The 27209-nt window shown below is 49.3% G+C and overlaps 1 protein-coding gene across 6 annotated transcripts; it reads right to left on the reverse strand.

Annotated features, from left to right (window-relative positions):
* On the reverse strand, nt 1-25373 carry PRPSAP1 (phosphoribosyl pyrophosphate synthetase associated protein 1). Of its 6 annotated transcripts, none has more exons than XM_027886088.1 (11): nt 25219-25373; nt 24450-24561; nt 16460-16512; nt 14862-14928; nt 10272-10444; nt 9789-9904; nt 9029-9084; nt 8464-8609; nt 2393-2463; nt 1641-1787; nt 1-1076 (listed from the first exon to the last, which is right to left on the reverse strand). In XM_027886088.1, the coding sequence occupies exons 2-11, from the start codon at nt 24530-24532 to the stop codon at nt 918-920; spliced, it is 1071 nt and encodes a 356-aa protein (XP_027741889.1). In that variant the 5' UTR covers nt 24533-24561; nt 25219-25373; the 3' UTR covers nt 1-917. The 6 variants fall into 6 exon arrangements, with proteins under 6 accessions (XP_027741889.1, XP_027741890.1, XP_027741893.1 ...); XM_027886089.1 differs by lacking the exon at nt 25219-25373 and adding an exon at nt 25077-25179; XM_027886092.1 differs by lacking the exon at nt 25219-25373 and adding an exon at nt 22418-22509 and having other exon boundaries at nt 24450-24555.
* Between the last annotated feature and the right edge of the window lie 1836 nt (nt 25374-27209).

The raw sequence follows: 27209 nt of genomic DNA on the forward strand, positions 1-27209 counted from the left end.
ATTGAAAAATCTTACGCTTTTTATTGCAGGTTCAGTGTTAGTGTTTTGGAGAGCACAGCTGCAGTAGAAGCAGATATTGTTCCAACTTCCCTTCCCCACGAGACTCTGCCACAAACTCATCAGCCCCAGGCAACTCCAAAAACTGTGCCTGGCTTTGCAGTGCAGACAAGTGTTCAAGTGAGGACCAAGACCCTCATGTGACTCGTCACCAGAGAACAATAATGATCCAAAAGCTGGCGAAATGAAAAGGCCAACACGTTAACTGGCGTTCCCTGCTCTGCTGGGAGACACGTGAGCTTGTTCCCAGCTCCCTGACACAAGGATGGGAGTGGCCCTGCGAGCGGGTTGCCCTAAGCTGTCCTTTTGGGATGTTCCGCTAACTTAGCTCTGATGAAAGTCCTTGCTCTGCTGTGCAGGAGATGAGAGGCCACTCACTTGGCAAGGAGCTGCTGTGCTGCTCAGCTCTGCCAGCAGAACGTTCCCTTCTGTGCTCCTGGGTGAGCCACAGGCAGAAACCACCCCAAAGGCTGCAACTGCTTGCCCACACGGCAATGAACAGTCCCTATTCCCTTCTCATAAGCTGACAGCTACTTCTGTTTAGCTTTTCTTTCCACCCCTATAGGGCAAGAGATAGAACACACTAAAAAAAAAAAAATCATTAAAGGAACTTAAAAATTCAACACCACCTCTCTTAATTAAGGTGTAACCCTCCCCATTGCCAGTGGCCTCTTCTATTCAACTGTAAAGTGCTGGTCAGGTTGACTTTTTTTTCCTATTAGATCTCATGGCTCAAAGACCCTGAAACCCCTCACGCTCCTACAAAAATAAACAGTTGTGTTATGCCTATATTTTATGGTATTGCCTTGTCATGCACATTTCCTTCTCCTGTGGAGCCCAGGACAGGGGCAGCGCCGGGTCTAGTCATCGACAGTGATGTTGCGGAAGAGATAAGCCATGGACTCGCCGTTGTGGATCCGCCGGATGGCTTCCGACAGGATCAAACTGATATCCACAGTCTTTATCTTGGGGCACTGCAGCTTCTGCACCTCGTGAGGAACCGTGTTGGTCACCACCACCTATGGATGGAAAGAAAGAAAAGATGTGCCACTGAAACGCTCGCTCAACCTCTGAGAAGCCACCCTGGATTAGCTCCAGGAGGGGTGTGCACCTGCTGCTGGTCTCCCCCACACGACAGTCAATCTGTTGAGGGGACCAGCAAAACCAGCGCTCTCCAACAGCCACCCCCCCAACACAGGCTGATGGGTCTGCTCAGTTCACAGGATCTGACATGTTTGTTACTGAGAGTGAGGTGTGAAATCTTGTCCTCTCGGTGCAGCTGGGGCAGAGGGGCAGGGAGAAGGGCTGCACAGTGAGATGGCAGCCACCAGCTGCAGTAAGGGAAGTGTCCAGGCAGGGATGACTAATACCTGCCTTAGGGAGAAAACATACTCAGGGTTCAGATGTGATCTGAACAGGTATTAATCACACACACTTTTTTTGTTCCAATGAAGAACCAGCTAACTGAAAGCACCTGTTACACCAGTGATTTGGGAGATGAGCTGTGTGGCACGGGAAGGACATCAGTCTGTGAGTTTGGATGTCACCAGAGCCAGCCCCTCCTCTGCAGAAAGCAGACTCACCTCGTCGATGGAGGATTCCTCTATGAGACGGGGGGCATCTGCGGACAGGAGCCCGTGAGTCGCCATCACAAAAATCTTGTAGGCTCCACGCTCTTTCAGGATCTCTGCAGCAGCTACAAAGCTTTCCACGTCATCAATGATGTCATCCTGAGGAGAAACAGAAAGAACCTCAAAACCAGAAGTTTACAGTGCCTGCAGGGCAGGAGTGGATCTGCAAGGTACTGCAGCTCTGGCCATGCACACAGATGAAAAATATAATCCCTGTCTACTTCAGCAGCTGGTGAGAAGCAAGGGCAGCCACGTGCACGACTTTAATCTGTGAATGCCATTTCCCTAGTGTAGGGACCCTTTTTCATGGGGGGTAGGAGCTGCATGTTGATTGCTTACACTGCAGTATGGCACAGAAAGTATGAGAAGCTCAGCATTGTTTATTTGTTGTTTGGGTTTTTTTTTTTTTAACACTTCAGGAGTTTATTCTGCATGTCCTGGATTTATTCAGCATTTGCAGACATCTGACATTTGTAGAATTAAGGGAGCAGGGAGATTTTAGGGCTTAAAGTGCTGAAGTACAAAGGGTTTTTGACAGCAAGTTGAAATAATCGAAGCCACCAGCAAAACTGGAGAAAACGGTGTCTAACAATCATGTTCCCACCCCTACACCAGCAATCCCTCCTACCCTCAGGGATAGAGCAGCTCCAGGTAAGATGCTGTGAGGAAGCCACCCCCCCCAACTGCCCCTGTCACACTCATACCACTATGATGGCAATTCTTCCTCCAACATCTCCAACCACAGTTATTGGGGGTTTCTCCTTGGCCATCATCACTAAAGAAGAAGAGAAAAAAGGACTCCAGGTCAGTCAGGCTTGAATCAAACCCCAACAGCTCCACCACACAAGAGGCTGAACCCTTAAACATCTTCTATTGCACAGACACAGACGTGCTTTACGTGGTCCTGACACCCACCTCAGTGGGAAAGCACTGGTTTAACCATCATCTTCCTCCTTAAATGAGCACTGCTGCACAACGAGGAAGCTCTGTTTCTGTGGGGACCTCAGAGACAGCAAGCAAACCCAACAATCTAACAGGTTCCTGTGCAAGGAGAGCTACAAAGCAGCACCTGGTTCATGGGACATGGTGACTTTTCTTTTTCCCCCAGAACAAGATTGGAAAACAGGTCATGCTTGGGAGCAACAAATGGGATTCTCTGAGCAGCAACTCTCAAAGGGCAGGTGCTTTACAAGCTGCAACTTTTCACCTGTTGGACTCAGTAATCCATTTGCAGGATCAGAGACTTGCACTGCAGCTCCTGCTTTCTCACATCAACAAACACACAAGGCTCCTTCAGAGGGTGTAAGAACCTTAATACCACCTGCTCAGGCAAAGAAAGCTTAAGGAAGTTTGCAGAAGCAAATTTGCTGATTTTTTTTTTCTTTTTAAGTGGATTAATGGAAAGAGCAGGACAAAATCCAGTTGAAACACAGTTGTACAAGCTCAGTGCAACCAGCAATTGGATCAAAAGGATCTGACAAGCACTGACAAGGTAGCACTGACAAGCTGTGCTACCAGAAACAGTGAAGAGACATACTGGGAAATAAAGTTCCACTCCCTCCTGACTCTGCTTTTGCACTGACATGGTTTGTGCCAAACTACACCCTGCCAACGTCCAGCAGCAGTACAAAAATAAAGAGACACAAACTAGGATGCACTGAGAGCGTCCAGATGTAACACAGCCTTCAGACTTACATCAAACAGCAACTGGTCTCTGATACAGGCCAGGGACTTGCTGTCCATCAGTCAAACCTGTCACTGCCACAGGGTGCTGGTTTGTTCAGTACAAAAACCTCCAGCATAGGAAGGACACTGTGGTGGGCACACAGGTGACAATCTGGACCGATCTAAGCACTGAAGCAAAGAGGAACATCCAGCATTTTGTAACACTTACCTGGCCCACCTCCACACCTCCCCCTCCCAGATTTGATGCTCTCTATGGGGATAGCAGCAAAGTGTCCTACCCAGGACCCCCTCCCTTTTGTAAGCTCAGGTCTTGCCTGGATTCTGACCACAGAGGCTTCTCAAGTGCTGAGGAGTTTCAGACAACCTACCCAGCAAGACTTCTATCCTTTGGGATAACCTACTTCGATGTAATGTCTAAGCAGCAGGAGAACAGAAGCCACTGCCCATCAAAAAGCCTGCCTGAATATTGATTTCTGCCCTCCTGGATCAAAACAGTTCTGCATGAAACTCCCCATCCTGCCCAGCAGGCTGATCCAGTAGTATTCCCACATCTCATCAGTGCCTGGGAATGCTCAGAGTGCAAGCACAGCTGAGTGAGTGAGTCACACTGAGGGATGTGATGAAAGCAATTTTAAGGACCACAGCTTCGAAGATTCATGTGCAGAGTTGTTCTTCACACACACAACCTACTCCACAGACTGGTTCTCCATAAACCTACCAAAACTGTACAAGAGGTGTCCAATAGTTCTGTTTTGACCACAGTTCCATCACTCATTGCCAGGTTTTGCAGTTAAAAGTCACAGCTACCCTGGACTGAGGAGTTGATAGCTCTTCATGGCACAGTCTCCCCAGCCTCCCTTGCATGGTTATTGGAGTCTCCTACCAAATGCAAAGTCACCTCTAATCCTGAAGGGAAAACATTCTTATGAGAAGGAAGAGTATTTGCAATAAATGCAGCTTAAGCACCACAAGAGATAAGCAGATCATAAATTTCAATTACAGGCGCTACCGACCTGCTTAGATTAGTTATTAGTTTGTTATCTAGTTTGGACAGTAATAAAGCTCCTGGTGGGAGCTGGGAAGTATCAAAAGGATTCCACCTGGCTGCCATCCCATCCTCCATGTGTATCCACAGACGAGTGCCATCTCTGGTTACAACAGCCAGCTTAGGGGGAATCTTTCTGCACAAATGGTGAACAGACCTAGAGAGCTGAAATTCAACACTATTTTACTCACAGAGACATGAAGTTTCAGCAAATCAGTTATCCTTCTACTCCATAAAGGAAGCAGACACTTGCTATGCTTCAAGGCTAACATGGCAACTAGCAACATCAGCAGTGCTTTGCATCTCTGTTTTTTAAAAAAAAGCTGTATTTCAATTTTGTTTTATTTTTAAAGAATGGTAGGCAACGTGTCGACCTACCCGGATCTTAAAGAGATGTTCTCCCTTTTTCTTGTTCAATTTTCTCTGCAAAAAAAACAGAAAAAAAAAATTGCAAGCCAAAGATCCACCCACAACCACATCAAATCTCAAGAGAACTGCTCCGACGTGATGAAGGTTTAAACACAAAGGTTGCTGCAGCCAGTTTCTTCTTCCAAATCTTTGGACATATCAAGATGTGCAAGTCAGAACTGCTACGAGAAGGTGGCTTGAAAAGTGATTCAAATAATAAAGAGCATTTTCCTCCCAGACTGAAAACCTCTGTTTACATGTAGACAAAAGGAGGGTAATAGAAATAAGCCACAGTGGTACTTTTGCCTGGTGTAATCCCGTGGATCATGTACAAGTTTAGATTAAAGAGTTGCTGACTTTTTCTGGAGAGTCAGAAAAGATGCTTGTGGTATCTGTAGCTTCAGGGGGAGAGAAATAAGAGAGAAAAAACCAGACCACCATTTTTATAAAACAAGAATATCAAAGAACACTTTCATTCTGATGTGCGAAACATATAGTCAAGTACCACACGTTAAAGGCAAGAATATCACAATGAGGAAACAGCATTCCTAGGTGTGTAAACCTGTTGCTGCAATTAAGCAGTTAAAAATGGGTTAAGAAACGCTAAAATAAATTCTGTTTGGAGCTGACAGTGTGCATTAAAGTGATAATCACCAAGAACTGTAAAGCTGCATTTACAACAGAGCCTGTGAGCAAATGGCTGCTCAAAGAACGAACTGTTTTGTGTAGAGATAGCCCTGGAAGGACAGAAAACATCCCTGTGTCCAGCCTAAACACGGGAAAGACAGGGGTAGGGAAGGAGGAATGGACCTCTGGTCACTCCAGTTCCGCCCCCCCCCCCAACTCTCTTCCTTCATGGCAGTTTGCTGGGCCCTGGGTTTGAACCCTCAGCTCTGAATAAAGCACTGAACTGCAGAGCCACTGAAATGATTTAACAGATGGTGCTCCGCTCTCTCTCTCTCTCTCTCCAGGACGAGGAGACATGCAAAGAGTCCACATGCATTTGTTAAGGCACAGCCCCGAGCCAGCTGCAAGCTCTGAGACACAAAAGCACGCAATCAAAGGGAATAACCTCGGAGTGACGTCCTGTCTCAAAGGCTCTGCTTTCAGGAGTGACGTGGGCTGCTGCTGCTGCTGCTGCTCCAGCGCAGCATTTTAAGTGCAATTAGAACACTTCTGGCATTTTTCTGTTGTGGCTCCACATGAATCACAATATCACATCAGGCCACACTCACAGGACAATAAATAAGCCATTACACTGCACAGCACTCATTAATTAGAGGCACATGATCTCTCCCAGAACGGGGAGACAAGGTGCATGCCAGGACACAGGAGCCCAGCCAATTCACTAGGAAGCCCATGAGGAATGGCACAAAGCATAAGCCATCGCTGTGGGGCTCTGGGGCTGCTCCCAGGCACAGGTTTCACCTCTCTCCTGGCTCTAATACAACTGCCTGGAGCCTGAACTGCCCAGTCTAGGATGCTCCACAATAATCTGGTTGTAGCCTAGGGCAGGATGCTCCGCAATAAGTCTCAGCCACTCTCCAGGAGTAACCCCACCTGCCTGACCCAGGCCAGGGTTCCTGAGGCAGGCGGACCCAGGCTGGTTCTGTTTTGACAATTAGAGGGTTTTTGGGACAGTTTTGGTTTAAGGAAGCATCCAGCCCTGTGTGAGCAGCACGTGTCTGACCTTTCATACAGGGGCACAGCTCCACTCTGCCCTCAGAGCTCACACCTCTGGAAACGCTGGTGATGGCACAAGGCAGGAAGAGCTGATGGAGGATTCGGTACGATGTGACATTTGAGGTGGGAAGATGCTTTTCAAATGACTGAATTGGACGAGAAAGGAGGCACAGCAGAGAGGGTAAGTACAGAGACACTCACAGCACTGCCATCCCCAAACCCCATCTGCATTTTCAGCTCTGTCTGGCAGAGCACAGCTCCCTGTCAGAGGCTGACACACAACCAGGATGCACCAGAAGCTTACAGACTGCTTTTAGACAGGGATTACCTCAGAATTCTGCACCTCCAGGAACAGAGCCCAGCTCACTCAAACCCGGGTATTTATTAGGTTAGAAAACTGGACAGAAAAGCAACTTCCTACTGAGAGTTTTCGACAAGTTTGCCCCACAATCCACCCCACGACTGACAGCTCCCAAGCCTCAGCTTGACTGTTTTACATTTGTGCCTTAGGCATGCAGGGAGGTCACTGGTCAAGTGCTGAGTTTGTGCAGGAGGTAGAATAAGAAAGTGGTGATACACAGCAAATTAGTTTGTGTTTGGATAGCTGAGGACTGAAAACAATTTTCCCCTGGAATCATAACTAAACTGGACAAGGACAAATTTCAGCCTGAGCTACCATTCACAGGGCTCTCTCCAGCAGCACCAGCTCCCACAGCTGAGCTTCCTTGAAGTGACATGTGGTTGGAAATAAAACACAAAACCATCAATGCCTGGGTAGCAGACAAATCTCAGCTGGTGATATTCTGGAGGACAGCATCCCCTTCAGAGTAGGAGGGGAGGGGAAAAGGTAAGAGCAACCATGCAAATTCCTGTTTTGTTGGAAGGGCATGAAAAAAAATCCCCTTGTCAGAAGGGGGGGGCAATCAAGATGAAGTCCCAAACTTCGCTGCCAAACCCCACCTGGCCCTCAAGGCCCAAGAGGAGTTTCACCAGCAGCATAAGCACTGTTTGTGTTCTAGTGAGCAACGACTGGGGTGATGTGAAATGCCTGCAGTTTTACTTGCCTGCCCTCCACCAGCTGCCCACAAACTGGTTGGATGTTCTCCCTGAACTTCAAAAGAAGAGAGGCTTATCAGTAGCCCCAACCTCTGCTGGTGTAATTAAGTCTGGCTGCATGATGGAGAGCTCCTCACCACACAGAGCAGCACACAGCCTTTCCCACGGTCACTTCTCAACCACGTTCACTGACCCCAATTTCTGTCCTGCCACCACATACCTGGAAAGCTAAAATCCTCCCAAGAGAGATGTATTTTAATTCTACTGTTGTTATTGCACTGCTGCAGGAAAACAAGCAATCCTGAAGATGGCATTTCCCAGAACACAGGTTTCCTTCTTTTTCCTTTGCTGTCTGCTCCCAAATCAGCAGCTTATCAATCAGTGGCAGGAGCTCAGCAATGCTCTTGGAGAAACTATTCACCACAAACCTCCAAACCTTGTTAAAACAGACGCTGGAACACGATCACCTGGCTGCCAAGATGAAGAGAATTTCCAGCAGTAACAATGGCTGCAGCAGAAGGGGAAGATAAAGGCCAGCCCTTCCCTCCATGATGGAGCAGCAGCTCCCTCATTACTTGCACTTTTGCATTTCTTTTGTTTCATTATCTCAATGAGTTCAGCTGCTGAGCTGTAGAAGCACCACCTTTATCAGAGGTTTGTCAGTCTGACACTGCTGAGCAGGCACAAGGAGAACAATACTGATGCTCTGCATGGCCAGAAGGAGTTAAGTAAAAACTTTCCCCTGTGACTTCTCTTACAAGTCGCTGGTATCAACCTTTCCACGAGAAAAATTCCACTGGTCCCGCTGCCGTCAGGTTGGTTATAAACCAAGAGAAACTTCCCACCAAAATTCTTTTTTTCCTCCCCCCAAGGGTAAGCAGAGAAACTTGATCTTACAGGGCAGCTCCAGGCCAGGGTGCACAGTTGCATTTTTGAGCATTGGAGGGGAGTGACGCCCGTCATCCATGTCCTGCTCCGTGCACTGAGCCTCCCCATGGATCACCGCCAGGCCCAGCCGCAGCCTCTCCGCGTAGGACTGAGCCCTGCAGGACAAACAGCCGGTCAGGAAGGGGTTGGGCTGATGCAGCTCCACAGCCCAGCCCACCAAGTCTTCCTCAGAGCCAACAGCAAGCAAAGGCTGCACCTCTGGAGCTGTTCCCCAGCAAGAAACTTCACTGGAAGTGATTTTTCATTTGTCCCTAATATCCTGAAGTTCACTCTACCCCCTGGCTCCACCATGGGGCCTCCTGTGTTCCTCCAGATATCTCCATTCTGAGATAGTCAGGCACTGCTCCAACTCAAGCAGCAAGTCTGATCCTAACCCCAGGTGAACCACTTTGCTCTGCAACAGCAGAGACCTCCAGAGTTTACTCCCACCCTCCCATACCTTCCCTGCTGTATTTCCCACCAGCTCAGGTATTTTCCAGTTTAATTTTAACCAGCTAGTAAAGCATCCATTTACCTTTTAGCTGCACCAGGAGATTTGGCTACAATAACTGCGTTTCTGTAATCTGGAATCTGGATGTGATAAAAGGTTATTTGATTAAAGAAAGATCTTCTTGCCAGTAACTGCTTTGATGCATGGCTAAATAATCATGCCCACCCTCCTCCCCAGACCCAAATCTTCATTTTTCATTTCTCTCTGAAAGAGAGAAAGAGGCAGCTGCACTTGCTTTCAACACCAGTTATTTGTGTATTCTGCAAAGGTGGGAATGTTCGTGGTGTTTAACCCTCCCCATATCGGGAGGCCTTGCTCTCACCATGCGGGAATAAATCACCACCTTTTGCACATGGAGAAGGAAACCTCCATGCCCTGCCCCCAGCTCAGCATTCCTACACTCAGCCCAAGACAAAGTCTATCAATAATTCAGAGCAGTCAGAAATCCACCACTGCCCAAGGGGTAAGGGAGGCAGTGGAACAGGATTTTAGAGGCGTTTAGAGGCAGGAGCACAAACAGCATCTCTCCAATGGCACTAACTCTACAGAGAGCAAGCTCCTCTGCTGATTGTGGTGGAGCTCAACTTCCATCCAGGTACAATCATACAGTGTAACACCTTCCCACTTTCCTAAGAAACATACAACAGGTGCCCCCTAAGAAAGAATTCCTTAACAGAAGGATTGACCTAGACTGACAAGACCACCTCTGCTTAAGGAGAGGCTCAGTCCTGCTGCCATATTAAGATAAGACAAATTGATATACACAGAACTAGAGTAACCTCACTTCTTCCTGTATGTACTGAAGCAAGAAAGGGGATGCTCTCAGGTTGTCTACTGGAAAGCTGAAGAAGCCTTGGATTTCCTTTTGATGAAGGTCCATAGTGATAATGTGTGTTAAACCTAAAGGCAAAAAAGAAGAGAACAGTTAATGGAAAATATTCCCACATGGCTGGGGTTCCTTGAATACCCCTATTTTCCAGACTGTTTTAGCTGTTACTCAGACTATTGTGCCATGTCATAAAATAATCATGAACAGATGGATGTAGAAAGTTCCCAGGACATAGAGACAAACAGGCAGGCAGTGCCACAGCACTGGGCTGACACTGTTCACTACAACACTTCCAGGTGTGAGTTACAAAGAAACACAAGAAAGCCGAAGGAAATGAATTCCCCCGAAGTGGCTCAAGAGTTCAGCAGCACATCCCATCTGATGGGACATGAACTGCAGGACAGATGCCTTCTGGATGCCCCTCCCTGTGCCACTCACCTGCCTTGGCCAGCATGGAAGCCAGCAGCTTGCAGACTATAGAGCCCCTCTTCCTCATCTTGCTCTGTTTGCTGTAGGGGAAGTAAGGGATGACCCCGATGATGTTCCTGGCACAGGAAGTCTTCAGTGCATATGCCATTATCAGCAGCTCCATGACAGCAGTGTTCACATCTCTAGGCCATTTGAAAAGCAGTTCCAAGTATTAGCAGGTGTTTTTCCAGTACAACTCCTTTTCCATTTGTACCCAGAGCCCTCCTCACCAAAGTTCCAAGGAAATAATGCCACATCTTAGGCTAATGTATGCAAGACCCAGACTGCAGCCATACAGCTCCTTCCACCACGCCACAACACGTTACAATCAACTCTTACATGTACAGGACACAACTGCAGCACTCAAGAGCTGGGGACTGGAATTTGAGTTTATATTCTAACATGAGGTATATGATGATTTCTCTCCATCGTCACATAAAAAAAATAAAAAAAGGATTTCCTTAAAATTTATCTTGGAAGAAATATTACCTGATACAGTGTATTTTGAAATGAAATAGCCTTTTAAAGAAGCAGCACATATGCAGTCAACAAAATATCATCTACACTGGATTCATTAGGGTAATTTTATTTTTTAACAATGTAAGGCAGGTTATTTTTCCTGCCTTAAGAAACACTGCATTTTGGAGCATAGAAATTCCACACGTATCACTTTGGTGAACTCAGCACCTCCACCCTCTCCAGCTTATCTAGAGATGGAGGGAACAGCAGCACAAGAAATGCTAAAGGACTGTTTCTTGAAAGAAAAAAATAAAACAAAAGCAAAAAGCAACATAGGCAGAAGAATCACAGAATATGCTGAGCTGGAAGGGACCCACCAAGATCATCCAGTCGAACTCCTGGCCCTGTGCAGGACACCCCAACAACCCCACCATGTGCCTGAGAGCATCATCCAAATGCTTCTTGAACTGAGACAGGCTTGGTGCTGTGCCCACTGCCCTGGGGAGCCTGTTCCAGTGCTCAGCGACTGTCTAGGTGAAAAATCTTTTCCTGACACCCAATCTAAACCTCCCCTGACTCAGCTTCATGCAGTCTCCTCGAGTCTTGTCACTGGTCATGAGACTGAAATATCCCATTTTCAGTTTGCTCCACCATGAGGACTGGCAAGGCCCAGCAGGAGTGTATTCATCTGCATTTTAATTCATTTTAGGAAGGGGAAGAAAACCCCAATCTTCTTTAGTTCCTTAAAGCCAACACCAAGAGACACTGTCTGTGTGGTCACAGACTGACCTGAGACCATTGGGGAACTGAAGAATGAACTCATAACACTTCAGACAGTGGGACAGACAATCCTCCTGCAACACACACACCCCTGCCTGGGAGTTTCCAGCCTCCAGTGACACACCACATCCCCAGACTGGTCAGGAGGGCAGTGCTGGGGCTGACTGGGCCATCTTCCCACACAGCAGCAGAGGAATAAACAGCACAGAGCAGCCTAAAGCTCTGCAGAGCATTTTGGACGTTGCCCAGACATTGCTCAGGACCCGTTTTCCTCCCAGGCACCGGAGACAGCTTCTCCAACTGCTCAGAGACACGACCTGTGACAAACCCCTGACCATTTCCATCTCCCCACAGCACTCCCTTCCTTTGGAAATCAACCTCCACTTGTGCCTCTTCATTTGTGAGGCTCTGGGTCTCTGTTCTCCCGCTGGCCCCACCACAATGCCACGAACACACAAGAAAGCTTTGTTGGCTCTGCAGCACCCAGCCAAGAATTACATAAAACACAGCCCCCTGCCACACAGGACAACGAGCAAACAAAGAACTGTTTCTTCCTTTGGTGTCTTAGCTGTGCCAGTGGGGCCAGGAGAGAAGAAGGAGATGCTACTATCAGTGTCATACAAAAACAAAGTGGTCAAATTTAGGCCTATTTAAAGTTCATTATTTTTCATCACTATTTTTCAATTTACTCCTTAAAAAAAATAATATATATATATATATTCACTTGGAAAGCAGATAAAAAAACAAGACTGGGAGAAAGGTTTTAAAATGCACCTGCAGTCCTGGTGCTGCTGTGGGACAGTGGTAGCCCTACTGAAGTTACTCAAAGAGGAGCACTCCTCTCAGTATTCCAGCAGGATTTCATGCTGGGCTCCAGAAAGCTCCTGCAGAGCTGGCACAGGCACTGGGCAGAGGTGGGTGTGTCTGTCACTCCAGCAGGGCCCGGGGAGGTGGCCTGGGGGGGGGAGGTTGTCGAGGTGATGCTTCATGCTGAGCCATGACAATGATCTGCTCCTCTGCAGGGGGCACTGACCCCATCCAAGGGCAATAATAGGGGGAAATAACATCTGTGGTGGAACCCCACCCCACAGCATCTCCAAAACAGGGAGCAGGAGAGCATGCCAGCCCCCTTGCTGCCCTCCCCACCTCCTGCCTTGAGGCCGTGCTCTCAGTAGTTACTGCTGGGAATGCTGAGCCAAGACCTCACATGGGGACTGTCAGCTCATTACCAGGACAGTCAGAGCCAGCTCAGCGATCCCCCTCACCCTACTTACCACCCCTCTCCAGCAGCCTGGAGCCTCCCTTGCTGCTCCCCATCCCTGGACATTCCTTCTCTGGAGGCTGAGCAAACACCTGATGTGACACCGTCAATGGACTTTGCAACAACCAGCACCAACACTCGGCACTTAAAGGCTCCTTTCGCTTTCAGGGTATCACAAAACTGCCAACTCTTTCATTTTTCTACCACCTAAACACAAGCCACTTGAATTTCCCTCATACAAATGCCAGTCCACGCACCAACAGTCCTGCATGACACCTGTCTTTGTCACCTTTTTCACTGTGCTCTAGGCTTTTAGGACAGGGAGCCTGTGTCAAATATTCAGGTCTCTCCGTTCTCTCCTGCATTTAAGATGCAGACTGTGAGCTCACACTGCAGCATAACAAGGTTGTTTCCCCTCTCTACTCCTTTCCTACCAAGTCCTAATATTTTGTTTTCTTTTCAAACCACTGCTGAGCGTGGAAGTCCTATTCTTAGATTATTCCACACAGTTGCTATTTTGACTCTCCTGAAAAGCTCCCTGAAACCCACAGCAAAACTGAGATGCCCTTGAAGCTGTCCTCTCGAGCACTGCAGCAAGGCACAGCTGCAATGTGGGAATAAAAGAGGACTTGGCTGCACAACAGTGGCTCCTCACCTGGAAGGCCTTGAACATTTTGGCTAAAAAGGACCCATTTTTTGGCCCACAACGCCGAATTCAGTTAATGGAAAAACAAGGGGATCAACAAGTTAAATGCAGGGGAGGTTTTCTCCTCCCAGCACTGTTGCTGTCACGAATGCTCTGAGTTGCCTCTCTGTGAACACTCGATCTGTTTTCATGTTTACACAGCTCTCAGTTACAAGGTATTTCAGAGAACTCCCTCACGGGGGACAGCAGAATGGCACCATTCACCCGAAACATAATCCTCCAGCAGGGGATTTTCATCTGGCGGAGATTTAGTTGCTCCCCGGGGGGGAAAACACTTGGAGCATCTCTCTGGAAAGAGATGAGCCCTAGAAAAACGTTCCTGCCTGCAAGAGGAATTCCAGAAGTAAGCTGATCTAGCAGTCCTACTGATTTCTTTAACAACAGGCCAAGCATTACAAAGAGGAAACGAACTTGAATTCTCAGAGGACTCTATTTCTTTGGCAAGCAAGGAAAAACTCTGTTTCCAGGGTATTCTGCTACCTGCTTGAGCTCTGCTGCTTGTTACTTCTTGGGATCTCCAAAATCTGAGCAGGATTTAGTAACTTGGAAAAAACTACCAGGGCAGGAATATTCTTGTTTTGCTAATTGTGCAGCAGGTATCCTAACAATACCTTATCTCTGAAAACAGTGCCTCCCCTGCTCAGAGTTGGTTGGTTTGCAGTTATCATTTAATGTGTGGGCTCCTTTCCCACCACACTAGTGCTGTATCATTACCCTCTTCCTCAGCCAGGGAGTAGCAATGTTCCTGGGGTTACAAGTGGTTTTCTAACCCCCTGGTTACTTGCAGCACTTCTCTTACTCCAAGACCAGAACAGCCCAACACAAAACACAAAAAAGACCCACCCATCAAGAACTGTAAAAATACCAGAGGGAAGCCACAGGCTTCCACCTGAGCTCAGTTCCACATCACTACAGCAAAAGGGCAAGAACAATCCAGCCTATAATTAAAGCAATAGCTGCTGTTTGATGATGGCTCTGCTGCTTGGTAGCTGAGGAAATCAGGCATCCCAGAATGGAAATGCCAGTCAGAAATCACCAAACGACTGAGCCTGAAAGGCCACCACACACAGAGCAGGGATGTTTCACTGGCAGCCATCAGTCACACTCGTTCTTGCCTCAAGTGACACACTGGAGCTGTTTGATGGGAAGAGTCTCGGCTTGCTGTGGCACAATCGATCCTCTGGGAATGTTAACAGCTTAACAGTATGTGGGGTCTGAGATGTGAGTCAAAGCAAGGACAGCACTGGCAGGAGTTCCACTGCTTATCCTGTGAGCAGGATAACCATCCAACCCTCTGCTGACCAGGGTATTCACAGCACACCATGGGTGTCAAACTGAGCCACGAGTCCCTCACCTGGGGATGGTCTGGATGATGAAGATGTCCTGTCCCCGGACGGATTCTTTTATTTCAACTCTTGTTTCTGAAAAGGATTGAAAATAGGGTCAATTTTGTTTCCAAACACCAGGTTGACAGTGACAACACAGCATGTTTTAGCAGCAAACTTGCCCCCTGGTCAGGGCAGATGAGGACTTGCTCCCTTGCCCTTTGTGCACATACACCCACTGGACACACAGATGAGCCAAGCAGATTTTCCAAAGGCTGGTCCTGGGCAGAGCTGGCACGACATACCAGTGAGTTAGCTGTATTTACAAAGCAAAAGCAGGCTGAATAGCTGTTTCTTATGTTCAGAAGACAGTCACCTAATTCTTAATTAGAGATCCTTTTCACTCCTCCATGCAGTGGTGAAAGCTGTCAACAGAACATTTGTTAGTGAGCAATGAACCACCCAAGGCAGAACAACCTTCAGGACTTACCGAGGAAGGTAACAATTCTTTTGCATTTTGCTCTTTCACAGCTTAGCACGGGATCAGCTCCAGGCAGGCTGGATAGCCCAAGGCAACACCACCAGCACCAAGAACTGCCCAGTTTCACCAGCAAGGTCAAGACATTTCAACACTGACAGGAGCTGAAAGTCTGAGCTCTGCTGAACACCATTCCCACAGTCCCTGACTCAAAAGCTGAGCCCCAAGCAGCTCCGCAAAGCCAAAGAAACGACTCCAGGTTTCCCAAGCGCCTGTCTGAGCCACTCATATCCCACACAGTCGTGAACTACAGGGCAGGGATAAGCAAAATGAGGGAAAGAGCTGCACAGCTATGGAATTCAAAGTCTAATTGCCTGGGCACTGGCAGTAACCTGAAGGGACTGTGCTGAGAGCAGACTGATGTGCTGTGCAGTGATGAGGAACGACTTCAGACCTTGCAGCAAAGCAACCTGATTTAAAAGCAACCCCAAAGGGCAGCGAGCTCTCACGAACACCAGCACACCAGCCAACCCAGCTATAACCACCCATGGTGTGGCCCACGCTGGCTGCAAGAGCAGCAGCACTACCATAAATCCTCCATCCCTTCCTCTCACCTGCACCAGCTCTCTGGTTCTAGTCTCTCTTGCAAGTAAGGTAACAGAGGTCTTGAAACAGGAAATGACTCTCAGCCAAGCTCCAAGAGGTGCATTCCCCAGCACAGCCTTGAATTCCCACTCTTTAAAGCAAGAGCACAAGTCCTTGCTGGGGCAGCTGTAACCTGCCTGTGGCAGGGCAGCGTGGGAGGAAGGGGATAATTTAAAAGTTCACAAGGCAGACACTTTAGAAAGCAGGGCATTACTTTTAAACCTGGAGCTGTTTTGCTAAGCACTGGAGCCAGCAAGGTTTGGCAGCAGCCAACACCCCAGGAAGGACTCCAGAGGAGAGTTTGCTGATGGGCAGACAAACAAGATAGCAGAGGCAAACAAGGAACACGTTTAATTGCTCTGTCCAAGGTCAGACACAGAGGTTTAGCATTGCCAGGAGCAGATGCAACATCACAGCTGAATCACTGCACTTATTAGAGAGGTCTGGCCGATGGAGTTACCCAGTATTTCTAAGATTACCTCAAATAGTAAAGATTTCTCTCACCTCCATTGGTTTCCTGGTACACCACAGATTTCCCCAGCTCAGCACCGAGACGCCTGGAGAGGAAAAAAGAAAAAGGAAATTAAAAATGGAGGAACCCAGCAGTTTGTGATCCAAACCAGGGACTGGAGTAGACATTACACACCAGTAAAAACACAGTGTTGCCCAAGAGGGAGCTGAGTGAGCCAGCCAGGCTGCTCATCTTCTCCAGGAGTCTCCTTCCCTCTGACACCCCTGGGGAGGGCTCTGGCACACACCACGCAGCAGGTCACTGCTGTACTCAAAGGGCCAGTCCCTGTGGTGACCACAGGCTGCTTCTCCTGCTGGCAAAGGACACCTTGCCAGCCTGTGCAAAGCCACCTTGGGCGGGTTTTGATGTGCAAGGGAAGTTGAATGATTTACTCAGACTCAATTAATGGCATCTGAGTTGCCTTTTTTTTTTTACTCCCACATCTTTTTCTCTTTCTTACCTCTCCCCAAACCTTCCTTCTGAAATAACTCAGCTGACTGAAGGGATTTTAACTTCAAAAATTTATTTTTTTAAATTACTCCTTCCTCTCCTCAAATGTCAAGTCTACAACATTCATCACAACAAAGATTAGTCACACCCCCCCCTTTTTTTTTAAATTTCTTTCTTGCATACTAATGATTCACTTTGAAGAGCATTTTAAAAGGTTCCAAAAGGCAGACTTCTCCCTCAGGTGACATTTCAGTATTTAACTGTGCTGACAAGTAATCCATTAGTAAGTACTTAAAGGCATTTGTGCTTTAACCATGAGCTTCAGCTGCAAGACTCCCAAAAGCGAGACTTTTGGGACAACTGTGCTGCTGAAACTGGGCAAGATGGAGCAGGTAAGTCTCTCCTCTCCCAGGATCTGCTCAGTGACCTTGCTCACATGCTGGATTAGGCAATAGTTTATGCCTGAAAAATACCTTTGCTCACCATGGATTATGGCCCTGGTTTCATCTCTGCACACATACTGTATTTACCTGGGCACGTGCCAAAATTTGGCATATCAGGACCAACCCTAAATGAAAGTCCACATCTGTTGCTGGCTTATCCCTGGCTCACAGACTTCTGCAGTCAGTCCCTCTGTATCTCCTTACCCAGACTCAGCCTTGTACTTCAGTCACCACCAAGATTGTTTTTTTTTCAGGATTCACTGAGTGAGGCAGCCCGACCCTGGCGTGCTTCTGTCCCACCAGCCACTGCTGGGCTCAGCCACGAGCCAGAGCTGCAGGTCCCAGCTGGAAGGAGGCCTGGAGAACGTGCCCAGGACAGCTGTGATAACAGACACTCCAGTGCCACGGGCTGTATTTGCTTAGCTGGCTCTCAAGCACGTATTTGGCACGCTCACACTCCCCATCGTGTGTCTGGCAGCACGTTCTGCAGTGGCTGGGGCTGATGTGTAAACTCCCACACTGAGAACTGTACGTGTGAGGCTGTACCCAGCCCGGCTCGGGTACCCACTGCAGCATCACCGGGAAAGGGAAGAAGCCTCCCAAATCCCTAATTTGGCTTCTCTCAGCCCAGCTGGGTTAAAACTTGCAGCTGCAAGGCAAAGGAATCTTCAGCACCTTCAGTATCTTCGAAAAAGAGCTGCTCCAGCAAGGCAATCCTGGGCACCTCGGGGACAGACTCACAGTGAAGGTGAGTTTTGCAGGTGGGAGCAGTTGGGATCCTGCTTCCTTCCAAAGGTAGTCTGGCATTTACAACCCCTAAGCTCAGTGCCTTGCTGCCAAGGCATCCAAGTCCCAACAAGCTCAATAATCACACATACAAACACACACAAAACAACCTGGTGGAGGGGTGAAACGCTTAATGACTCACACTTGCTCCTCCACAACTGCATGGCAAGTCTTGCCTCTGGAGGCACGTGCGCCCTGACTTCACTGCAGACAGCACGTTCCCACCTCACTACTGGGGGGGAAAAATTCCACTGATGAGACTTGCACAGTCTCTTAGTCAGCCCTGAATCTCCTGGCAGGATGGAAAGCTTCAAAACCAGTCCAGTCAGACACACTGTAGCAAAGCATCCCCCCAGAATGCGGCACTTTCAGTGCTAAGTGGTGTCTAACAAAACCAGCAGATTTGTGGTGCTCAAGGGGAAATGGTCTCAAGTTGCACTAGGGAAGGTTTTAGATGGATATTAGGAAAAAATTCTTCCCTGAAAGGGTTGTCAAGCACTGGCTGCCCAGGGAAGTGGTGGAGTCACCATCCCTGAAGGGATTTAAGAGACATGTAGATGTGGCACTTGGGGACATGGTTTAGTGGTGGCTTTGACAGTCCTGGGTTAACAGCTGGACTCCATTTAAAAGGTCTTCTCCAACTCTAAGATTCCATGATGTATCCAGCAAGAAGAAACCAGAGCCCAGTGCTCCCCTATTTAGACCATACAGTAGCAATGCAGTTTCTGTGCTGCTGAAACAAGAAATCCTAAAGGCAAGGTTGCTGCCCCACAGCAAGAGGGACACTGAACAACTCAGCCTATCAAACCTGGGTGCAGAGAGCAGCAGAAGGCACAGCACAGAGCTGCCACCTTCAAGGAATGGGCAGCAGTGGATTGGTCTGGTCGGACAATAAATCCCAGCTCTGCTCCAACTGTTGCCTAAACAAAAGGGGGTGGCAGTGGGAAGGTCTGGAGATAAAACCGCCCATGGAAGTCACAGATCAGCCCCACCTGCAGCTCCACAGTCCCAAGAGCCACAGGCAGCTCCCCCAAAGCAGCTCAGGTATGTGCACCCCAGGGCCACACCTTCCACTAAATCCCTTCCTGAAGGCTTCGATTAGCTGAGATATCACCACTGAAGGAGTCTGATAAACACTGCTTTGGCCAAGGACAATTAAGAGGGGATTGTTTGTGCAGCTCCTGTTGTAAAGCACTGAATTCCAGAGGACTTTTATCAGAAGGGACATTTGCACAGAAGTCAAGGGCAGGGCATGGCCTTACCCATCACACAGCCTGGGAGCAGCCACTGACTTCAAAGATAAACTCCCCCTTCCCACCACCTCTTCTTTTTTTTCCCCTCTTCCATCCCAACTCTTTTTCTCTCTAAATTCTCTCCATCCAGAAGCTCCTGACTGGTCATTGCTTTAGGGGATGGAGAAATTGAACTGACAGCAGGAACTCTGCTTGCATGTGGCTTCAGGACTAACAGCATAACCACAAGAACCTGGGCCACCACAGCTACTGATCACTGTCTGCAGACACTGGACAGAAGGGGTGCCACTGCAGGTAACCCAGAGCACACACACCCTGCAGAGACACAGCTGCTCCTGGCAAAAATAACATTTTAGGTCCTCTAGATAAATCACATCTCCAAGCAAAACAAGCTGCCATCCTTGCACCGGCTCCACTGCTAAACCAAGTCCTCTGGGGCACGACAGCATCTAAGAGAAAAAAAAACATCTCTTTATGGCTTTAAAAATCCTCCTCAGAGCAACTGGCCACTAAAAATTCATATTGATCTGGAATCTCTCTCTCTCTCTCTCTGTAAACACTGCCCAGGAAAGATGATCTAACTTTCCGCAGTCTCCACGCATGCCAAGAGGATATTAAGCTGTGGATACAGGAGTGTTTATAAAATCTCGCTCAAGTTCACATCTAAATGCAAACAGCTCAGAAGTCACCTATCGTTTAATGAGGAAGTGACACACTGCAGTATTTTAGGAAACACTGTGAGGTGGTATTAGGTTGTACTGTAAAATGCTCCTCTAAAGACTGTCAGAAACCACTGTCCCAGGCTCTCGAGACAAAGGACAGTCAAAGAGACTTGACATTCAGCTGACTCAGATTTCAAGAGCCAAATGCACTTGCAGCATTTTCTGCCATCAAAACCTGTTTCGGTGCCACTGAGAAGGGCCCTCAGCCCAGGCTGTGTTTCCTCTTCCCCCCCTGTGACCAGCATCCAAGACATTTGTAAATTTTCTCCATAAATTTTCTCCGAAGGAAGCTTCCGGAGGAAATCTGCATACAAAGCCCTTAATTACGGTACGATTTTATTTTGGCAATATCCCCTTCGTTACAAAACACTTTCACTGGTCTCAGCTCTGCAAACACCCAACTCTCCCCGCACCTAAAGACTCCAAGAACTCCTGCAGACTCCGGAAGGATCTGGAGCAGAGGATCTGTGCCGTGACTGACTGTGGCCAAAGCAAGTCACAGCCCGACTTTGAATTGCTTTTCAAACTTCTGCAAATCTTTATTTAAAGATCAGTCATGGTCCAGCCAGCACAATGGCAGCTCTGCAGTCTATTTCCTAATCTCCCAGTACTTGAACAGCCAGGAAAGGGGAAGGGAATGGCAGCTTCCTGGACACAAGGCAGTCTGTTTAGATACCCTGAAAACTATCTGAGCTCTCCTTTACCACTCTCCATCCACCCAGCACGACTGGGTACTTGAAGAACAGTCCCTCCTGCTCATCTGTCACTTGGATCACTTGTTCCAGCCATGCAGCCCAACTACTGGCAAATACCAAGCAGATTTTCCTCTCCTCCTACCAGCCTGCTCCTCGTGAAGGAAATTCCCCTAAAGCTGGTGCTGGCCAGCGCAGAAAGCTCCACACAAGCCAAATCTCCTCAGCTACGTTATGTGCTCCCCTTGAGCTGCACAGAGAATCCCAAAGCCCATCTCCTCCGTGCTCACCCTACTCCAGCACTGAACTACTGAACTACTCCACCTGAACCCTCTCCACCCGTCCTGCTTTTTAGCTGGTTATTCTTTTCCCTTTCCAAAATCCTTTGCTGCACCTTCACCCTGTAATATCCATTAGCCTCCTGCCACAGTACTGCATCTTCTGAGATGGAAAAGAGTCAGTGTCACCTCCCCTCCTTACATGGCTCGACACTGCAGCTGTTTCCAGAAGGCAAGCACAGGGTTTGGGGATACAGAGATCAGAACACAAATCCCCATATTTTCCTCCCTGCTCCACGTTGTTTAGGCTCATGGCATTGCTTTATCTTCAGATCACCAGCATTTTCCATGCTGCAAAGCAGATGAACGTCTGGAACACTCACATCCACAGCTGGCAATGACAGTAGCACGTCCCCCATCACGGAGCTGCAGGAGCACTGGGGAGGCATTAGCAGCTTCAATCACCAATCACCTCCAGCCCAAACACATGAGCAGTGAGCAGAATGTAAAATTTGTACCCTCTGAGCCAAGCACTGCAGTCAGAGGGAGGTCTAAATGCATCTGTTGGACTCTGGAGATCAAAAAGACTTGCCAGACCTCCCTCCCCCAGCAGCACACGGGCCCATTAGGGATCAGCACTGGCCACAGAAATTATCTCTCTCCCTTGCAAATGTGGCTCATAATCAGGTGCCAAGTGTCCTAATTACAGCAGGAATTTTCTTTCCATCTGGGAAAGAATATAAAAAAAAGTCATCCCTCTCAATTTATAAGATACAAGTAAATGGTTTAATTTATGTTTCAGTGGTGCCAAAGCTAAGGAGCATCTGCACTGTTTAAAGTTTCTCAAGGTATTTGGTTCTTCTAATCCAGCACAATCTCCTCTCCCTGGCAGACACTGGTATCAACCAAAGCTCTGAAAACCCAAAGTGAAAGTGAGACTGACCATCAGTCATGTCCCATAACCAGACAAGAACGCTCAATGGGAACTGTAAAGATCAGAACTGTGCCAGAAAATGACACTCAGAGCCAGAACCGAAAGCAACTCGGGAAGTTCTGCAGTAAACAAAGTGAGCAGATTGACCTGATTTATGTCCCATTGCTCCTCTCCGGGCTCGAGGTTTTAGAAAAGGATAAGCCAGCACTACTCTTGTAGAGATTTTAAGATTATATCTACAGGCAAAGAGCAACAGAGCCCAGATGGACAGGAGCATCAAGGGGTCCTACTCCTAATATTGTGTGTTGTTTTAAAGTTCTTTTACTGCTTATACTAAAAATCATAAAAAAAAAACTTTAAAAAAGAACACACAACATTAGAGGACAAACTCACCCTTATAAGATTGCTCCAGCTCTACTTTAAGGTGCAACTGACCTCCCCAGCAAAGTACAGGGATGTGAGACAGGGGGAAAGGCAGCAGGAACCTGGAAAAACAAGGGATGCATTACAGACGAGTTGAAACAGCCCTCGAGTTCCTGGGGGAGGTCAGTGAAAAACCACCATAGAAGATGCTGAAAATACCTTCATTTTTTGGCAGACTTTTTACTGTGGGCAAATCTGTACTGTCAGTGGTTCCAGGTTTTGCACCCACAATGAAGATACATGTCCTTAGGTCTCAGGTAAGCAGCAGCTGTGCTCTTACCACCCCAGCATCCAAACATCCCGCTGTCAGAGCCAAGGTAAAGAGCCCACGTTGCCACTACTAGAAATCTGCCTGGTGAAAGACAGCTGGGAGGCCACTCTGGATCTGGATCCTGCTTCATTCCCCCTCAGAGCATCCCTGGGAGCCCACAGAGGGTAACATCAGCACGTCACCCAGCCAGCCGTGCGCGCCGTGGCCCGGGGAACCTGCTCCGTGTCTCTTCTCCTTACATCTTCAAAGAGAAGGGAGTTATTTTTAAGACAAAAAGCAAAGAATAAGGATTGCCCCTTTGCTCTTTCAGTCCCCCAGAACTCAGAGCTCGTCCTCAGGGGACTTGTGTTATGTTGTGTTGACGCAACAGGACAAGCCTTGTAAAACCCTCTCCCATCTGTTGCAGCAAAACTTTCTCTTTTTATAGAGAGAGGCTTTAGGTTCAGAGTGGTATCAGTGAAGGGAAAGTGATACAGAACTGACCAAGCATACCAAGAACACATGAGCCAAAAAAACCCCAAGCTTTCCACTCCCAAACACCAGGATTTCCCTCTCTGCCTCACCCCCAAAGAAGTCCATCACTGTTATCCAACACACATCCCAGCCAAGTCAGCTCCGTGGAGATAATCTGTGCTAAGGACTGAACACAGTGTTTATTAAGCTAACGGGACGAGTGGCAAAGTGTTCCTGCAGTTTAAGGTGGCAGCACACCTGTACTTAGTCATGTTTCCAATTTAAGCACGTCCTTGGAGGCAGGAATGGGACAGCAGGGGATAGCAGGGATGTTGTCAGCTGCAGCAGGTAAACAAGCACTGAGCCCCCCTCGATTTTGGGAGCAGCTTCCTATGAGAAACAGCAGCAAAGAAACCCAAATCCTGCTTCAAGATGACAGCCCAATATACAGATGCCCATTTCAGAAGAGCCCCTTGGCTGGGAGTGCCCCAGTTTGAAACAAACCAATTCAAAAACAAGAAGATCAAGTGCTGGGGGAAACTCAGTGCTGCTCTGGTTGCACCAGGAGCCCCGTTTTGGAGCCAGCTGTCACACTCCTCATTCCACAGGACCCAGCACATCCATCCCGGATGAGACAAGGTCAAACTCTGCCCAAATTGATGGGCTTCTACCCTGAACTAAGGTCCCTTTTGTCAGCATGTGCTGCCCACCTCCCCAAAATCCACGGTGGTCAGCGCAAGGGCAGGTGCCGTGCCCGAGGTGCCCATGAACACTCCCCCCCAAGCCCCAAACAGAGAAGCTCTTGGAAAAAAACAAGGTCGCCAGCCAGAGAAAAGTTTCGAGCATCTCCCAAACCTGCTAAAAACAAAAACAAAAAAAAACAAAAAAAAAAAAAAAACAAAAAACAAAAAAAAACCAAAAAAAAACCAACACTCTCCGAGGTTTGCTCAGCCGAGTTCCCCCTCCTGCCACCCCAAAAACAACAGCCGGCCTTTCTAGCGCCGAGATGGATGTCAGAGGCTCGAAGGGGCGGAAAGCAGCGGGTCCATCCCCACCGCCGGGCCGGGCCGGGCCGGGCCGGGCTGGGGGAACCGGCAGGGATGGGGAGCAGCAGGAGGTTCGGAGCTGATGGAGATTCCCAGCGCGAACCCTCCGCGGGCAGAGGTGCCCTGGGAAGGCGGGAGGATGCCAGAAGCTTCTCCAGCCGCTCAGGAGGCGCCCGAGGAGCAGCGGGGAAAGGGGGAGAGAAAGAAACTTGAAAAAAGAGAGGGAACTCACTCCGTGATCTTCTTCGCCAGCTCGGTGGAGGCGGCCGTGGAGTTGGCCGAGAAGACCCGGTAGCCAGTTCTGGCCGCGTTCATCGCCAGAGAGTCATGCAAAGCCCGCGGAGCTCGAAAGTGGGAAAAAACAGATTTATAAGGCAACAACAGCTTCCGTGGCATCCTTTTCTTCCTCTCCGCCGCGATCGCCGCCCCTTAAGGGGTGGGGAGGAGGAGGAGGAAGGGGAGGGGGGGAAAGCCCTTCCCGCTACCTATGGACTTGCTGGTGCGCTCCTATGCAAAGGGAGGGTGGAAATTATGAATATTACACTAAAACGGAGCAGCAGATGCCTTGGCGGGGCGAGGGGCTTGGGGGGGTGGGCAGGCAGCAGGTAACCCCAACCCACACCCCCCCCGTGCCCACCCAGTGTCCCCTCCTGCACCGGGGAGGGACGACCCCCAGAATGAGCGGAGCTCGTAAGGCGGAGAGGGGTTGCCTTGGCTGGGGGACGTGGGGGCGAGCTGAGGGGACATAGGGGGTTTGTGTGGGGGGCAGCAGGGCGGGACGGGGGTCTCTGGTGGGGTAGGGGGTCACGGGGAAGTGAGGGAACCCCTGGAGGGGACGGTGCCCTCCCTCTCCCCTCACCCAGCCCACCGAGTTCCGCCACCCGGCCAGAGCGCCGCTGCCCTCCGCCGCCATCTTATCGGCGGGGAGACCCCGCCTCCGCCACCATCTTAGCTGAGGGCACCGCAGCCGCACCACCCCCCTCCTCACAGCGTCCCCTCACCTACTGCCCCAGCACCGCCGGTACCTCGGGAGGAGAATGGCGGGAGCTTCCCTCTTCAGGCATCAATACACCTCCCGCTCCGCGAGGGCTGTTCGCAGCGCGGCCGCCTCCCGCTCCTGCGCGGCGGCGCGGGGCACGCGTTGAAGGCGGGGGTTAAAGTGCCCGTGCCCAAGATGGCGACGGAGGAAACGGAAGCGCGGCGGAGCCGCTCTGGCCGCGCTCTGTGGCGGGCGCGGTGGGAGGACTCACCGGGTCCTCCCCCGGCTCCTGCACCGCTTCCCAAGGGAACACCCGCTATCCGGCACTCCGGTGGCCTCTGGGGAACAGGGACAAAGTCCCTCTCAGGTCCGGGGACTAAACGGCTTGGCTAAGCAGAAAAGTTCAGCTCCAACGCATCCAGTAGAGCACTGTGCTGACCTTTCCAGGCACTAAGAGCGTGCATATAAATATAAATATAAATGCAACAATATGTATTATATATTAAAAATATGTATTATATATGTATATCGTGTTACATATGCTATGTTATATATGTATATCATATATATGTATAGGAAGGAGGTGAAACTTGGATGAACAAATATATATATGTATTTATTTATATTTATTTATATATATATATATATATATATCAGCCTCAAGCTGGGAAAGCGAGAGGAAGTGACACCACCATCAGGATCCATCCCCCTATGGTCAGGATGACTCAGAGCACCCAACAAAGCAGCAGAAATGAGGATATCTCACAGAAATTACACATTTCAGGGAAGGCAAACAGCATTAATTTCACCAGCAGCACTGCCCCTGTTGCTGGGTTCACCATGGAAGCGACAGGTTTTCCCTGGAAGTTTCCTAAGTTGCTGTGCAAGATCATTGTTTATGTCCTTGTAGCTGGGAGTGGGGAAGGAGCAGGAAGCCTGGTGGGCTTCACTGAGGCCAGGCAGGATGGACATTCCATGACTCAGTGGCTCCCTGGGCTGCTCTGGCGCGTGGGGCCGGGTGTGTGACGGCAGCCGTGCCTCTGGCAACGACTCCCTGTCACAAACATTTCATGCTCAGCTGGGAGCTGCAGCACTGCCGTCGCTCCCCTTCCGCTGAACACTTCATTAAAGGTTGTCCCTCTCCAGCATCCTCTGTGCAAACGAGACAGAACTGCCTGTGTCCCCTCCACATGGCACCAGGATGGGAGGTTTCATCTGCCTTCACCAAACTGGTGACACGTCACCTGTCCCCATGGTGTGTTCCATCCCCACGTCTCCCTCCTGCCGTGTCCCCTGCGGGTCCTCCATGCCTGGGCAGAGCGGGGGCTATTCCAGCTCGACTCCCACATCCCGCAAGATGAGGCAGGAGCTGACAGCTTCAGCTGCCCGAGCTCACTCCGAGGAGGCAGCACAGCCAGGCGTGGGGTTCTGATCGGGCCCTTGGGCTGGAATAATCCTGGGATGAATCCACAGCATCCATTTGCCAGCCAGCCCAGATCCCCCCCCGATGGGCACCCCAGGCCAGGCTCCCCCTCGGCCCCACATGCAGATGTGTGTTATCAGCAGCTGCTCACAACACTCACAGCACTAACCTCCTCACGGGTTGCTGGCTTTGTCCTTCAAAAGGAGCTGAGGGAAAAAATCTGGGGGAGTCAGACTGATTTTGTGAGGTAAGAAGTTGGCTGCTTCCCTCCTGCACCCACCAGAGAAACGGCAGCTCCCAGGGGAGCAGGGACATTCTCCTGCAGGGACACCCAAACAGGGGGGAACAAAGGTGGGAAGGAACCCGAGCACTGCAGGTGCCATGGCCAAACACTCCCAGAAAACCTCCTCCTGCCCTTCTCTTTTAAAGCCCTTCCCTCCTGACTGCCTGGAATCAGGTGTGTGGAGCAGGAAGGGCTGTTTAACCCCTTCCCAGCTGGATCCTCGCTGGGCAGCCTCAGCTCAAGGGATGACGCTGTGGCCTCTGAGTGCCCTCAGCCTCTGCTTTGCCCTCTGGGTCCCTGCTCACCC

Source organism: Empidonax traillii, unplaced genomic scaffold (assembly GCF_003031625.1).
Source record: "Empidonax traillii isolate 1590-97213 ecotype Southwest subspecies unplaced genomic scaffold, ASM303162v1 scaffold177:size1754471, whole genome shotgun sequence".
In the NCBI taxonomy this organism is placed as follows: Eukaryota; Metazoa; Chordata; class Aves; order Passeriformes; family Tyrannidae; genus Empidonax; species Empidonax traillii.